We start from the raw sequence: 14,449 nt of genomic DNA, 5'->3' as shown, positions 1-14,449 counted from the left end.
CGAAGTTGATTTAATGTTTTCTTCTTGTCTCTGCTCTCTGTCTCTCTGTCCCTGATGTCTTCATCCTCTTTCTGGCGATGTCCGGCGTTGTCCCCTACCCACTCTCCCGGGGGCCACAGTGACATTCCAGCGTGGGGATAGAGCCTTGATGAGCAATGGAAGGTGAGACTTTCCCCGCTGTTGCTGGGGCTCCTGTGAAGTGCCTCCAGTGGCTGAGTCAGGAGCGTCTTTTACTCCCAATCAATACCGTACTGCAGGCGTGGCAGAGTCCAGTCCGGCAGAGCCAGGTCTGGATTTCATTTTGGCCTTAATGACACAGTTGGAGTCATTGGCTGTAAAAGGAACTGGAATCCCCTGTTGCCTCAGGTGTTAATCAAGTGCTGATTAAAAGACTTATCTGAAATCTGCTGGATTTTTTCCCCCCAGGCGTGAACTTGACCTCCCCAGCTAGACAGCTCAATCAGTTTGCACTGGCCTCAGTTCAGTTCTGACTTTACTCCGGGGATGGGAAAACCGCAAGGAGTCTGCAACTCTCCATCTATTGCCAATGAAAAGCTGTCATTGGCTCATCTGTAATGATGATTTATTGGTTGCAGATTCTCCCGTTCTGGGATGGCTTTACACGGCTTTGTGAAAAATGTGCGTGCCATTAAAACAAACCTCAGACTCCAAATGTGCCAAGCCTCAAGTAAGACGGACGGAACAATGGCTATATCTCTGATAAACGTAGAGCACACAAAGGGTGCAAAAACATATGCGTGTATCAATGTGCTCAGACAGCTGAATTCATAAATCTCTCCGATCCAATCAAGAGCAACCGTTGAAGCCAAGAGATGGACTTTATCTGATAATTTGTGCTTTCTGCAGATGAGAGGAGAGTGGGTGCCCCTTCTGGAGTGGTGTGGTAATGTTCCATGGGCTAGTGTTCTGGCTCTGCGTGCTGCTGTGTAATGATATAAGCATAATTACGCAGGGGAGCAGAGATGCCCTCAGTACATCAAGCACACCCTCACCCCTCTTTGTCTCAGAGGGAGAGGTTTGTGTGTGTGTGTGTGTGTGTGTGTGTGTGTGTGTGTGTGTGTGTGTGTGTTATCCTCTGATGCGTTATGTACTTTGGAAATCTCAGACATCTTGAAGTCCCCATCTGCCTGAAGGGAGAAATACATGGGCTGTCCTCAGATGGAATGTGTTCATTTGTTATCTCTAAATGAGCAATGATTAGGTAACAAGGTGTTCACTCTCTTCTCTTCTCCCACTATATGTTCTGTAATCTGTAGATTGTATTAAGCTGCTATATATCATAGGGTCAATATTTGTACAACACATTGGGCCCTTTTTATGAGAGCTGGTGGGTTTGTCAAACAAACCAAAGAACCTTGACATTACAGTTGCCATGGAGACTCATATACGGCTCCTGGATCCTGGTGAAGACCCAACAGAAGGCCTGTGCATATCTTCATAAAAAATGCTATTTTATTTTGCTCTGAACTGCACTTTATGTGAATCTGTTTAGCCAGAGCCCAATTCTCCCAGAGGTATGAGGAGTCATAAACTGGATTTGTTGGGATTTATGGGTTTGTCTAGATTTACATGAGTCTGTCGGGCCATTTGTTCCCCCCACTTTAAGCATCCTGGGCTGTACTGTGCATACAGAATGCAGGACAAATGCATGTGAACACAATAGGAAACAAGTTTAGAGCTCTACTGCTGTCTTTAAAATTTGCGTACCCCCATTCTGTCCACTCCCATGTAAAGTGTTTAGATGCATCTGTAAGTGGACATACAGTTAACAATTAACATACACATTAAAATGTACAGCTGAAAGCTAACCTTTCCCCTCCCTCTTTCCTACAGTCGGCCTGGCTTGCTGAAGGCTGGCGACCCAAGGTTCCCCTGGCTGGGTGACTCCTGGCCCTCCACCAGCTTGCCTGTTAATACCAGCTCCAGGGGTCCCAAGGGCGTGGCCAACTTTGGCCGAGGAGGTAAGGGAGGAGTGGCACTGAACCCAAGTGTGATGATGTCAGTGTAGGAGAATGCCCAAAGAGGGAGGTGACTTAGCAGCTCTGAAAGCACATTGTCATGTCCGAAATAATGGAAAATATTCCTCATTAGTGTCATGTCCCATAATTCATTCCACCGATAGGCTGAGAGAAGACAGGGGGAAAGAGTGACGAGCAGAGAGAGAGAGTGTAGAAAGGAGAGGGCAGATACTTGCTGTCATGGCTTTACGTCACATGACATCCTCAAAGGGAACAAGAGAGCCAGAGGTTGAGACTCCTGGGGATAGGGGTTTAAAATGCCTACAGTTCTTGTCTGAAGGCAATTAATTTTTTACAGAGCTGAGTAACCCCAGTTCAGGATCTGAGGAGCTTTGGCTGTCTTTAATGAGCTCAGATATTGACTGCCACACCCTGCACCTCTCCTGGGCTGCTTAGAATAGCATGGAAGGTCAATCTGAGCCGGGTCTGGCATTTCTTTGAACTCTCACGTTTACACTCTAGCAAAGCTTAGTGTTTCAGTATGGTCATTCCTACACTGGCTGATTTCTGTCATTCATTGCATTGCAAAGGTGCAATATTTAATTACCCTGTTGTGATCTGCTTCTGGAGGATGATCAAGAGAGATCCAAATCCATCACAGATTCAAACACTTTCCAGGGTTCAAGTCCCTTCCCATTACCCCACAGAGCTGCTGTACTTGCATCTTTTCTGAGCTGTCCATACACTGTCTCCTTTTGTCTCTCTCTCTTCAGCTCGCGCTTTCCTTCTGTCTCCTTCAGATGTTTTGCCCATTGGGCATGGTGAGAAGACGGGCACCATGCTGTCGGACGGGGCCATCTACAGCAGTATTGACTTCACCAGCAAGGCAGGCTACCGGATCCCCAGTCAAGCCACTCAAGCCACACCCTACGCCACCACTCAGATCCTGCAGTCTGCCAGCTTCCATGAGCTGGGTGTCGATCTGCCTGACCCCCGGTGGAAGGCCTCCCTCCAGTCTAAACAAGACGGTCTGGGATACGCTCTGACTGACAGCTCCTGCAACAACAGTAAGTTGAGAGAACATGAAGGAGGGGTGGAGAGCCACCTGGGGCCTCTGTACTTGTCCAAGTTTTTACTTTGGTGTGAAAGTGCATGCATACAGTACCAGTCAAAAGTTTGGACACACCCGATTAAGATAATGGGAAACATGCATTCAAAGACATTTAGACTCAAAGACTTACGCTTAAATGCTTGAAATTTGTTTCTTAGACAAATATAGTGACATTGATGCCTATGCATGAATTTCTTAGCAAAAAAACTTTAATTTTAAAATACATTTTTAGCTAGTTTGACAAATCTAAAATATAAGATTTGATTTGTTTATAACACTCTTTTGGTCACTGCATTATTCATTTGTGTTATTGTTTTGATGTCTTTACAATTATTCTAAAATGTGGAAAATAGTAAAAATAAAGAAAGGAAAGTGTGTCCAAACATTTGACTGGTACTGTATGTGTGAGTGGACTGTGTCAGAGATTGAGTGACTCGCTGCGGTTTGTGAGAGCCAGGGAGTGCGGTTTGTGTCTCTGTCTATCTGTCAGACTGTCTTTCAACAGCTTGCCTGATTCTCTAACTGCATGCTCAGCATGTGCCTGTGCCTTGAACCCTCATACCACTGTGATTTTTACCCTTTGACCCCCCTAGCACTACTTTTCACTTCCGACTACCGATTGGCCGAAGGCTTTTCTAATAGAATACCACACAACCAATCACAAGATTTCAGCACCAGCAGCTCCCACACCAGCTCAGAGCGAACCCATTCAGGTTGGTTTCTCCCTGGGCCACATGTGTCCTCCCTTATATTCACCGCAGTGCAGGTTTACCTCTCACAGATGAATGAACTGATTTAGTGATTGGTTGATTGAGCAAGTGATGTTGCTGATTTTGTGAATGCTCTTTGATTTATTGGCATGTGAACCTTTGTATTTGCATGTGTTGTCACTCTGATGACCTCACTATCAAAGGGAATATGTAATACTACTGTTACCTTTTTCTTCATTTCTTCCTCTCACTCTTCTCTTCTTAGTTTGTGCATGAAAGCTAATTAGCTAGCTAGCTAGCTAGTTAATAATACCTAATAATATCTACAGAGTTAAAAATATTGCTATTATAGCAACATTATCTTAATGGATACAAACAGAATATAAATTCTAGAATTCATTTACTATCATTTTCAGTTTAAAAAGAGCATTGCACATTATTTTATCTGATAGCAGCTAGTAAGGTTAAACCATAGACCTCAGCATTCCCAATTTCAATTGGCTGTTCCCAACCAGTTGCAAACTAGCATGTCAGGGTTAAATTGGTCACAAGCTACTGTACTTGCATCTTGTGACATGTGACTAACTAGTTAGTTATATAACTATACCTGTAGTTAGCTAGCTAAGTGACAGACTGCCTAGCTGGGTCACTAGCTCTTTCTGGGTCACTAGCTAGTTAAAAAGCCAGGTAATGACTTAGGCAGCTAGTTAACTTGCTAGATAGATGACTATATTACAAAGTACCTAGTTAAATGATTTTCTGCCAGTTTTCTTGTAAAAAGTTTGAAATCTGATTAAGGTCTGAGCTTGCTAATGAAAATCTTACTGAAGTCCAGTTTGTTTGCCAGCTAGCTAACCAGGCAGTTGGTCTCACTAGGTAGCTAACTACTGTAGTTTATTTCATTTACAGGCAACTAGATACCTAGCTAGTTTCATAATTAAATGTAAAAAACGCACTGCATCCCTGTCCTGATGCCATTAATAGACAATGATGGTGGCGTCACTAAACACCCTCATTAACAAAGAATACTTCCATCAGTCTCCTCTATCACACTACATCAATTCATATGCATGATGCCATTCTAACCCATAACACCCAGCACAAAAACAAATGATGTCTCCAATAAATGTTTTAGCATACAAAAATGCCAGGGAAAAAAAAAAACAAAAATTAAGAAACATTTGGTAGTAATGTTTTTGATAGTCATTTTTCATCTGTATTGGATATACAGTGTGAAAGAGGACATAAGTGATACACTTGATTTTGAAATTTGTGAGAAAAAAAATACTTTGTAAATATTTTTGGAAATCACATTGGTATGATATTTTTATATAAAGGCTGTGTTCTCCATCTGTACAGGTTTTTACTTCAATTTTCTAATAACTAAAGGAGGAAAGGAGCAGGGCCCTTGTCATTATTCATCTGTGTCACATGTATTACCCCTGAAAAAAATGGGAATTGCATATTTATTCTTTTTAATCAGATTAAACTGGACGGGGATTCATTTAGGTATTGATCTGGGCTTTTAAATTAGAATGACAGCCAAAAGTTCAGTCAAAGCAATGTCTTTATTTGGCTTCCAGCCATGTGCCCTAAAATAGCATTAAAAACACATGTCTACTGTGTTGAAAACTTGAAAAAACTGAGTGATGCCAGATTTAATATTCCTGAGCTGAAGCTGCCTCTTTAAACAATGCCAGCACGCAGAACTAGTAAATTGACAAATGAAAAGAAACCTCCTTCGGTGGCGGTGCACGTATTGTGGGTTGAATTAGATTAGCTTGTTAAAAACCCTTGGCCATCTTGCTGTGTATGCAACTGAAGCTCACAACTACACTGACACATACATGTACTTACACATACTCATAAACACATATCCTGTTTAAACGTGCACAAAAACACCCTCACACACATTTAGACATAGTTGGCTCACTTACTAGACCTATGCATCTTTTTAAACAGATATTGAACAACTGTGACACCAGGGTTACTGCAGAGAAATAGATATGCTGTCAGGTATTTGAGAATGATGTCAAACTGGCTCATTCCACTCAATATGTCATAGGATATAAATCAGATTAACTGATCCCCTCCCAAACCCTTGATGTAGAATGTTTGGTGTAATCAGTACTCTTTTAATTGTTATCCAGGTATGAGAGCGTGTTCAGTATTGCATGCGAAAGAAAGTAACATCTATCAGACTAACAGAATAACATTTTTGAGTCCCTGTTGACAACTCCTAACCTGCTTTCCCCCCAGATGGGAAGGGGGGAAAGAAGAAGAAGAAGATGAAGACTCCGAAGAGTGGCGGGTCTTGCTGGGCCAGTGTTCCCCTGCCCCCACCACCCATGCATCCTCTCCCTGGCACCGAGTTGGACCACTGCGCCCCCCAGAACCATGATGGAGGAGGGTAGGGACTGCACTGCACTGCTTTCTCTTTCACACACACGCACACACACACACACACACACACACACACGCACACACACACACAAACAAATACATACATACATACATGCATACATACTAACATGCACACAGACGCACTCACACATACACACATGTACAGTCACATACATATGCATACACTCATATGCACACACATAATACATATACATTCACACACAGGTATACTTTATACAAACTGCTTTGAGTAAAGTCAGTGTTTCCCATTTCGTAAAGTATATTTGTTTTCAGTCACATTCATTTTATTCTCAGAAAGTCATCTGGTTGAGTGGGCTTTGTGATAAATGACCACTTTTCTGCACTATAATCCATGTGGTTGCTGGTTATTACATTTACATTTACATTTACTCATTTTGCAGACGCTTTTATCCAAAGCGACTTACAATACGAGAAATACATTCAAGCTACAGTATGAAAGGAGGCTTTGTAGTAGGCGCAAAGTGCTAAGGGATAAAGCAAGACAATGCAGACAGAAAGGTGAAACGATAAGTGCTATAAGATAAAGTGCAACAGAATAGGTTGAGGGTTAGAAATGTTAGTATGTTAGGCGAGAAGGTGAGTTCGGAAGAGGTGAGTCTTCAAGTGATTCTTGAAGATAGAGAGGGACGCCCCTGCTCTTATAACCTTTGGTAGCTTGTTTCACCAACGGGGAACTGCTTGTGAGAACTGCCTGGACTGGGCTTGCCTTGTGCATAGAGAAGGCAATGCCAGGCGATGTTCATGCGAGGAACGCAGTGATCGATTGGGAGTATAAGCCATTAAGAAGGAGTTCAAGCGGATGGGAGCGGAGCCGGCACTCTGTAAGAGAGCATTAGTAACTTGAACTTTATACGGGCGGCTACTGGTAGCCAATATATTACTTTGATACAAAGTAATACTTTGTATGAAAGGCTAGGTATATGAAAGGTATACTTTGTAATGTTACTTTGTCCTAGTTATCATTCCCTGATAAGTGAATGTTTTCTAAATTGTTGTTTTCATGGAAAAAAACTGCAAGTGTGAGATTTTGAGTGTTGTGACAAATGTTAAGGGGTTCATTTGAATAAGGAGCACATTGCAGAAGGTTACATCACCACTCAAAGTCAGTTGGTAGGGCCTTCAGCAAACATCCGTGCTGGTGAAATGGGCCTTTTGGTGTAATGGGCTGAAACTCCCCTTTCTGAAGCTGTGAACCATGTGGTTGATACATGGTCGACAAAGTGCCAGGTGGTGATTAGGTGGACATTTCATATACCTGTGTGTGTTCTCTCCTGTATTTCATGATAGGGTGGTCAAATATGCATGGTTCTAGAGCAGGGATCCAATGAAGTGTGCCAGTATGGCTGTGGGGATGAGGTGTCCAGCTGGGGGTCATTTGACCTTTGTAGCCAACTCAGGAGAGTAGTTCATAAGTTATTGTGAATGCATAATTATGCTGTACTTCAAGCAAAGATGGTCCAATCTTGAAATGTTGCTCTTAGCTAGCGAATGTAAATTCAAGAGTAAATATAACAAATACTGTATTTCACTGGAAAGTAGCCTGTAGCAATCTTCCAACATGACCCCTTGCTACCTATCTTCCAGTGGGGTCACAGCCAGCTATGCACAGCCAGCAACTGTATCTGAATCAATAATCACTCTTTCCCTGCATACAAAGCTGTAAAACATTCATCGGATATGTATTTGAAGTACACACTGCACTAAGTCTGATCTGGACATGAAGCAGTGTTTCATCAGCAGCTCTGCGCTTGGAGCGCACCCATAGAGAAGGATCAATTAGCCCTTAAACCTGAGCACAGCTCTGATTCTCAGTGTGTCCTCCGATCCTTCTACCACCACTTACAGGTATAAGAGTGACAGCTGGGGTCCAGCTTTGCCCCTTCAAACCTATCTGCACCAGGCTCTGGAAGATGAGCTTGAAGAGGAGGAGGAGCATGTGCCGGCCCCGCCCCTCAGAGGAGTGGCCATGTCCCCAGCAGCGGTGTCCTATGGCCAGCTGTCCACAGCTACGCTAACCCCCTCACCTCGTGAGGAGACACAGGCCATGCTGCAGGCACGCCTTGACGAGCTGACCCGTGCCTACCAGCTGGATGTGGCCAAGCAGACCTGGTAATGGCAGGGCTACTCTTGCGTGTTGTCTTATATAGATATGCTTGTGAAAGTGTTCAATTTCAGCTATATGTTTATGCAGTCATTATTCACTGTTTTGTCTTTTTTGTTTTAGTTCATGTTACTTAATATTACTCAAATTACACAGTTATTACGCAGTTATGTGAGTGAAAGCTGAATGATCTGCAGGTTTCATGTGATCTCTGAGTGAGAATTCTGGCCCAAATTCCGCAAAACAGCACAAGTAGGCATATGAACGGCCAATGGTGTCAGGAGGAAATGATGTGTGTCCCTTGGCAGTTACTGGGCTGTTGTTAGAACAACTCTGACAGCAGGGAAGAGCCAGTAATTGCATAAGAATCCTTCCTCAGACAGCTCCAGCACAGCATGGCTGTCAGCAGCAGTGACTGTGGAGAAGATCACAGACATGCTACAGACCAGTCATCCCTGTTAGTCTTACTTCCACTGCAGATGTTATAGACCAGACAGCCCTGCAGACCTGCTGTTCCTTTCTCCTCAACAGGGAACACTGGACAGTTGTGTCAGACTCAGAATGATAGAATGCTCCCTGAATTTTATGCAGAAATGGAATATTTTGAAAATTCTAAAATTTCTTCAGTATGAACCCTTTCCTTCTTTTTGCTCTTTGTCCATCTCTCAATGTGTCTGTCTCACATGGAGTCTCTTTCATCCTCCAGTTTGTTTTTCTTTGGCTCTCTTCTCTCACACTCTCCCCATTCCTAACTATAGAGTGGGTCCAGTGTGAAGGTTGATTGTCTCCCCTCCTACACAGGCAGATGCAGGCCAGCTCCCACTTGCCAAGGACCCCGGCGGGCTATGCATCCGGCACCCTGTCGTCTGACCTGGAGACAGACATCAAAAACGAGGATGAGGAAGATGGGGATGAGGAAGATGATGAAAGCTACACAATGTTGAGTCAGCTCCGTGACATCCATCATGGAACTGGGTCCAGCACTGACAGTCTGGACATCTCTGTCACAGGTCAGAGATCCTATTTACTTGTTTTGTTTTCTATTTCATTGGATGCCAGCTATCTCAAATTACAATATTAACTGTTATTACTCTGACTACTGTACTAATGGGCTGGCATGGGGATTCTGCTTAGCATGTTTTTACAATACCAAATGATGCTATTTGTGTTTCTGTCAAGTGTCACATTAAACTTTTATACCTAAATCTCAGAATTACTTAGATTAGGTGTTTTCATGTCTTAATTTTCCTGCAAGAAAAACAACATGCCCATGTACAGTTATTTTTTAATCTTTTAAACATTCTTCTACCAATTAATGCCAGTTATATATCCTTGAGTTAAGTTGTTTTTCACCCAAAATGTCTGACATTTTTGCTCCTAATTGCCTCCCAGCAGTGTGCCCTCTTATTGTAATAACTATCATTAAAAAAGGGAAAAGGAAGGTTCATGAATATTTAGAAGCTCAGAATGAGGGAGAAATGAAGAAAGAGAAATAGGATAAAAATACAAAGTACCAACACCTGAGTTCCTACATTATTTACAACACGTTCCAGTTGTGTGTGCTTCATACACATATAACCGTATGCACTGTGTGGTGTAGCATCAGCTTGTTGAAGAGCACACTGAATCGCCCAGAGCCACAGCTTCACAGCTCGTTTGGGCTCGGTCTGGAAGAAGGCTCCTTTTCTCAAGCTGTCTCCTGTACATGAAAGCTGAGAGGAGAAAATGAGCCGTGTGAAGCACCCTCCTCTCGCTCCCTGTGGCGTTCGCCCTGCTGCCATCGCCCCCGCGTCACACACTGCTGTCACTCGCACCAGCTCCCACACACACTTCACAGCATGTTACCTTTTATTTGGTGAATGTTTATCAATGTAGGCTTTACCAGGAGGCTCTTCTCCTCCAGTGAGGTCAACTGTAGTAGGATATCCCTCTTTCTTTACTCCTCTGAGGGCAGTGTTTTGTCAGCAGACTCCACATCATCATCTCCTGGCCCCGAGTTCAGGCTTTCTCCAGCTCAGCTTATCTGTCCCTCCAGCAGTTTTTTCCTTCCCTTACTTGCCTCCCTTACTCTTTTTTCCGCTTTTTGCTCCAGCAAATGTCCTTGTGTCTTGTCTTCTTTTTTGGTCCCCCTGGGCTGCTGTGTATGCATGCATGCATGCAGAATGTGTGTATGTGGCTGTTCTCTTGTCTTGCTTTCAGCTGGCTGTCTTACCGGAGCTAGGTAAAGACTGCCATTGTGGATAACTGCTGCTGTTTCTGTTTGTTGGGAAATAGAAAAGGCTTATTGAGTGACCTTTATTGGCAAAACACACAGCTGCATGGACAGAGCTCCGTCTGAGGGTATGGTGTTTCCTACCTGATTGATACTGATAGGACAAGTCCTCAGAAGACGTGTAAAACATCTCTAGTCATTGGTCCTTTGCTGCAGGATGGTCTTCAGACATCTTCTTGGGTTTGTGATCTGTGACCAGCTCCTACTCCATTCTTCATTGTTGCTTGAGGGATGAAGGGTGGATGAATCACTGGCCCATGTCCCAGAGTTTGACTTGGCATGCAGCTTTAGGCTTCACAGAGCTCTGACCAGTTGCCTCTTTAGTTCTAATGTTATCAATAATATGCTTGCACAGAGACAATGCTGCTGGAATACCAGTCACTTGGACTGGTTCTGTCTTGTAGCTACTGGTTTTGTCATGAAAATCACTGGCACCAGTTCTGTTGATTCTCTTTATTTTGTTTTAAGGTGCTAATTGCACAGCCTGTCTCTCTTTGCTGCCAGCCTGTCTGTTCCATGAAAACTGTCTGCCATTTGGACTTCTGCCCCTAGTGATATCTGTCCTAATGGATCCATTTTTATGAGAGCGGATATTAACAGATTCCTCCCCCACTCCCTGCTACCCTGTGCTGCCCTCACTTTGCTGCAGGGAAAAGCATCTCCCAGCGGCCAAGGCCAGGCAGCACCCCCACCACAGACAATGGTATGATGGGGACACATAGTCTGGGTCACCAGAGGGCACCACACCCAGGCCGAAACCACAGGGGAGGGCAGCCAGAGCGCGGTGGAACAGAGCCCCACCGGAAAAATGCCAATGCAGATGGTAAGAGATGGGGTGAGGCTATGGACAGGAAGGACACAACTGACCCAACAATGTGTTATGTTACAATAACATATTTTTGTGATTTCTGGGTAAATTAACATATCAAATTTATACTAGCACTGCTGACAGGTTTTTAACCAGTCAAAGGACTGAGTGTCTTCCCTTCGCATCTAAGTCATAATGTAGTCATCATTTTAATGCTGTAATTGGTCATTGTGGTGCTTATCTGTGGCTTTGAGTAGCTGAAAAACAGCAGTAACACCAAGTCTCCTAAAACATCCTATCCCACTATGTTCTAATTAACACCCGCTCCTTCCATTTTCTCCTAGTCCTACCTCCTCCTCCTGATCCCCCACCCTGTCTGGGGGTGTGTCTTCAGGCTTCCTGGGATGAGGGGGGCACGGATGCCCTGAGAGAGCGGAAGCAGAGGCCTGGCCTGGAGCAGGAGAGCTCGCTACAGAGAGAAACCCTCTGCTCCCTAGAGCAACAGAGGTTTGTGCAGGAGCGGCAGGGATCCATGGGGCGATGGGCTCTCCCGAAAACCGGCACAGACCACCCCGGCATGGGGCACATTGCAATGCACCACCAGGGGCAGTACTGCGGGGAGCTATGTACGTATCCAGCCCCCTGTGGCTTAAAGCTGTTAGACTCTATGTAGTATGTGTGTGTTTGTGTGTATGTGTGTTTGTGTGTGCCTGGACTGTGTTCCTTATGCCTTTTTTCAAGATTGCCTCTATTTACACTGTATGAAGTGGCCTCCCCGACACATCATGAGAACAAACATAGTGGTAGTTCTGTCTGTTTTAATGTTTTAACTGGAGCAAAACACAATAGTCACTTTTACGCAGAAACCCAGCTTCGACCTGAGATTTTAATTCCTGTGTTTTCCCCACTATTGCCCATTATTACCAGGCTGTGAACCCAGAAATCCTCAGGGAATTGCAAGTTGAAGGGTGCTAAATGATTAGGAAAGACACTGCTGCTCATTTGAGCTCTGCTCTTTTCTCAAATTACACAATTTGTGAAGCATAAGCGAAATGTCTGAAGACATTGGAGATAATGTTACTGACAGAGTTCAGTTAAGTCATTTTAGGGTGGACATATAAATATAAATGCAATTTTTCCCTTTTTCAGGGCACTTATAGCCAGTCCTTCTCCTTTTCCCCCCATCATTCACTTTCTTTTTGTGTTGTCCAAGTTATCCATTTTAGCAAGCTATATGCAAACCTGCTGGCTAACTTGCTTTTCTAGACTGATAGCTAGTTATCTTAATAGATTCAGTATTTGGGCTTTCGGGTATCATGGGATGTTGAATTTTTTATAGGGTACAGTGCTACAGTGACATACAGCACTCAGAATGGGAGGTGTTTACGTTGATATTTTTGATGTATCATCAAAGCTGTGTGACTGAGAAAACTAAAGTAGCCTCAATGTTTTTTCAGTACAGACTGTTCAGTCACATTTTTATTTTGTTCTCTGTGTTGGTTAATATATTATGCTAATCTGAAAGCAATTCCCCGAAATCTCTCAATTTGAGAAGGGTTTAGTTACTCAGTTGAATGGAATCATGGGATATTCCCCTGAGAGAGGAATCTGAACTCTAACTTGGCAACAATATCTACACAGGAGACGAGCTTTTCTGATGTTCTTATGACAGCAATTGTAAATGTGCAGGCAACCAGCAACAGAAGAATGTGGGTCTGACAGCAAGGAGTGTGCTGTATGCCGATAATTAATCTGTGATCCGCATCTGGGAATTCACTGGGTCGGACTCACCTCCAGAGCTGGGTAGCGTTCCAGGGTCCGGCAAACCCACGAAGACCCATGTATACTTAAGACAAACCAAGAAATTCAGAGGAAAAACCCAGATGTCCACACCTATGTAAAAGAGGTCTTTGTCTGTGATCTGGTTATAGTGATGTTACAGGGGTGCTGCACCTGTGTGATAGTATTCCTTACCTTAGCTGTTTCTTGTCTGTTCCACAGAGTGCTCTGCCGATGATCTGCACCACCCACTGCCCATATGACCTGGTGTGTTGGACACCTCACCAATTTGTGCAATGAACTTTTTCCTTATTGATGTACTACTGGAAAAAAGAAAACAAGAGGATGACAATGGGGAAAAAAAGAAAACCGACTCTGTATATGTACACAATTTAAAGACACAAAGAATTTTTTTTCTCCTTATGAGAAAATGTCTTACACATCTCTCCTAAATGATTGTCAGGAGAGATAAATTAAATTGTAAATGAGAAAAATGCAGGAAAAGGGATAAAGTAAACTAATGGTCATTGGAGACAAAAGAAATTTCTCTCCTGTAAATATTTTTGTTTTTTGCATTACCTTGTAATCTCAATTCTTTTTTATATTATTTGTTTTTAATGGTCATTTGTACATGTGAATCATTGAAAGGTTGTGGTACCACAAACCATTTTATGGCTTTTTTTTTTTTTTACAAAATTATGATTGATTTGTTGTAATTAACAATTGTTGTTTATTTTGCACAGCAATTTCTTTGGTTATAAGCACAAAAACAGCTCCTGCTGACTCAAAGAAGCAGAAGGACAGGTGAGCAGGGCTGAGCAACAGAGGCGTCTGTATTGTAATCTGAAAATAAGAGATATGTGCAAATGTATTGAAAGATATTAAGGAAAACACAGAAGCTTATGTTCACATTCAAGAAAGGCAAAAGATTATGACACACTGCCTGTAGATATTCCCTGTGTCAGACTTGTAAACTACAACTGGTTATTTGCATTTGACAGCAGTATTAGAAATTCACTGAGCCAAGGTTTCCAAGGTATTATATGGTGGATGGTGGTATTGCTCAGCGTTAGTGTTGATGGCTGGTATCAAATAGGCGATCGTTGTTCTCAATTTTATTGCATTGGAAACAAACCAGCAAAAAACTGGGAGGATGAAACAAGTAGCATGGTGACAGGGGTGGTTGTATGTCAACATAGAGACAGAGTTCATTTCCTCTGTCTATGCAGTAGCCCTTCGTCAGA

General features: G+C 43.2%; 1 protein-coding gene across 3 annotated transcripts in view; it reads left to right on the top strand.

Moving 5' to 3' along the window:
- LOC118774370 (roundabout homolog 2-like) overlaps window positions 1-13,573 on the top strand; it is a 109,402-nt gene extending 95,829 nt beyond the window's left edge. For all 3 annotated transcript variants that reach the window (XM_036523707.1, XM_036523706.1, XM_036523708.1), the window contains 9 exons: window positions 120-162; window positions 1,855-1,982; window positions 2,780-3,046; window positions 6,060-6,210; window positions 8,091-8,354; window positions 9,148-9,356; window positions 11,268-11,441; window positions 11,771-12,052; window positions 13,428-13,573. In XM_036523707.1, coding sequence (XP_036379600.1) covers window positions 120-162; window positions 1,855-1,982; window positions 2,780-3,046; window positions 6,060-6,210; window positions 8,091-8,354; window positions 9,148-9,356; window positions 11,268-11,441; window positions 11,771-12,052; window positions 13,428-13,429 — 1,520 coding nt within the window. In that variant the 3' untranslated portion in view covers window positions 13,430-13,573. The remainder of the gene's footprint in view (window positions 1-119; window positions 163-1,854; window positions 1,983-2,779; window positions 3,047-6,059; window positions 6,211-8,090; window positions 8,355-9,147; window positions 9,357-11,267; window positions 11,442-11,770; window positions 12,053-13,427) is intronic.
- Window positions 13,574-14,449: the final 876 nt, after the last annotated feature.

This window comes from Megalops cyprinoides, chromosome 3, assembly GCF_013368585.1.
Source record: "Megalops cyprinoides isolate fMegCyp1 chromosome 3, fMegCyp1.pri, whole genome shotgun sequence".
NCBI lineage: Eukaryota > Metazoa > Chordata > Actinopteri > Elopiformes > Megalopidae > Megalops > Megalops cyprinoides.
The sequence above is the reverse complement of the archived record's forward strand: the minus strand, read 5'-3'. Positions and strand labels throughout refer to the sequence as shown.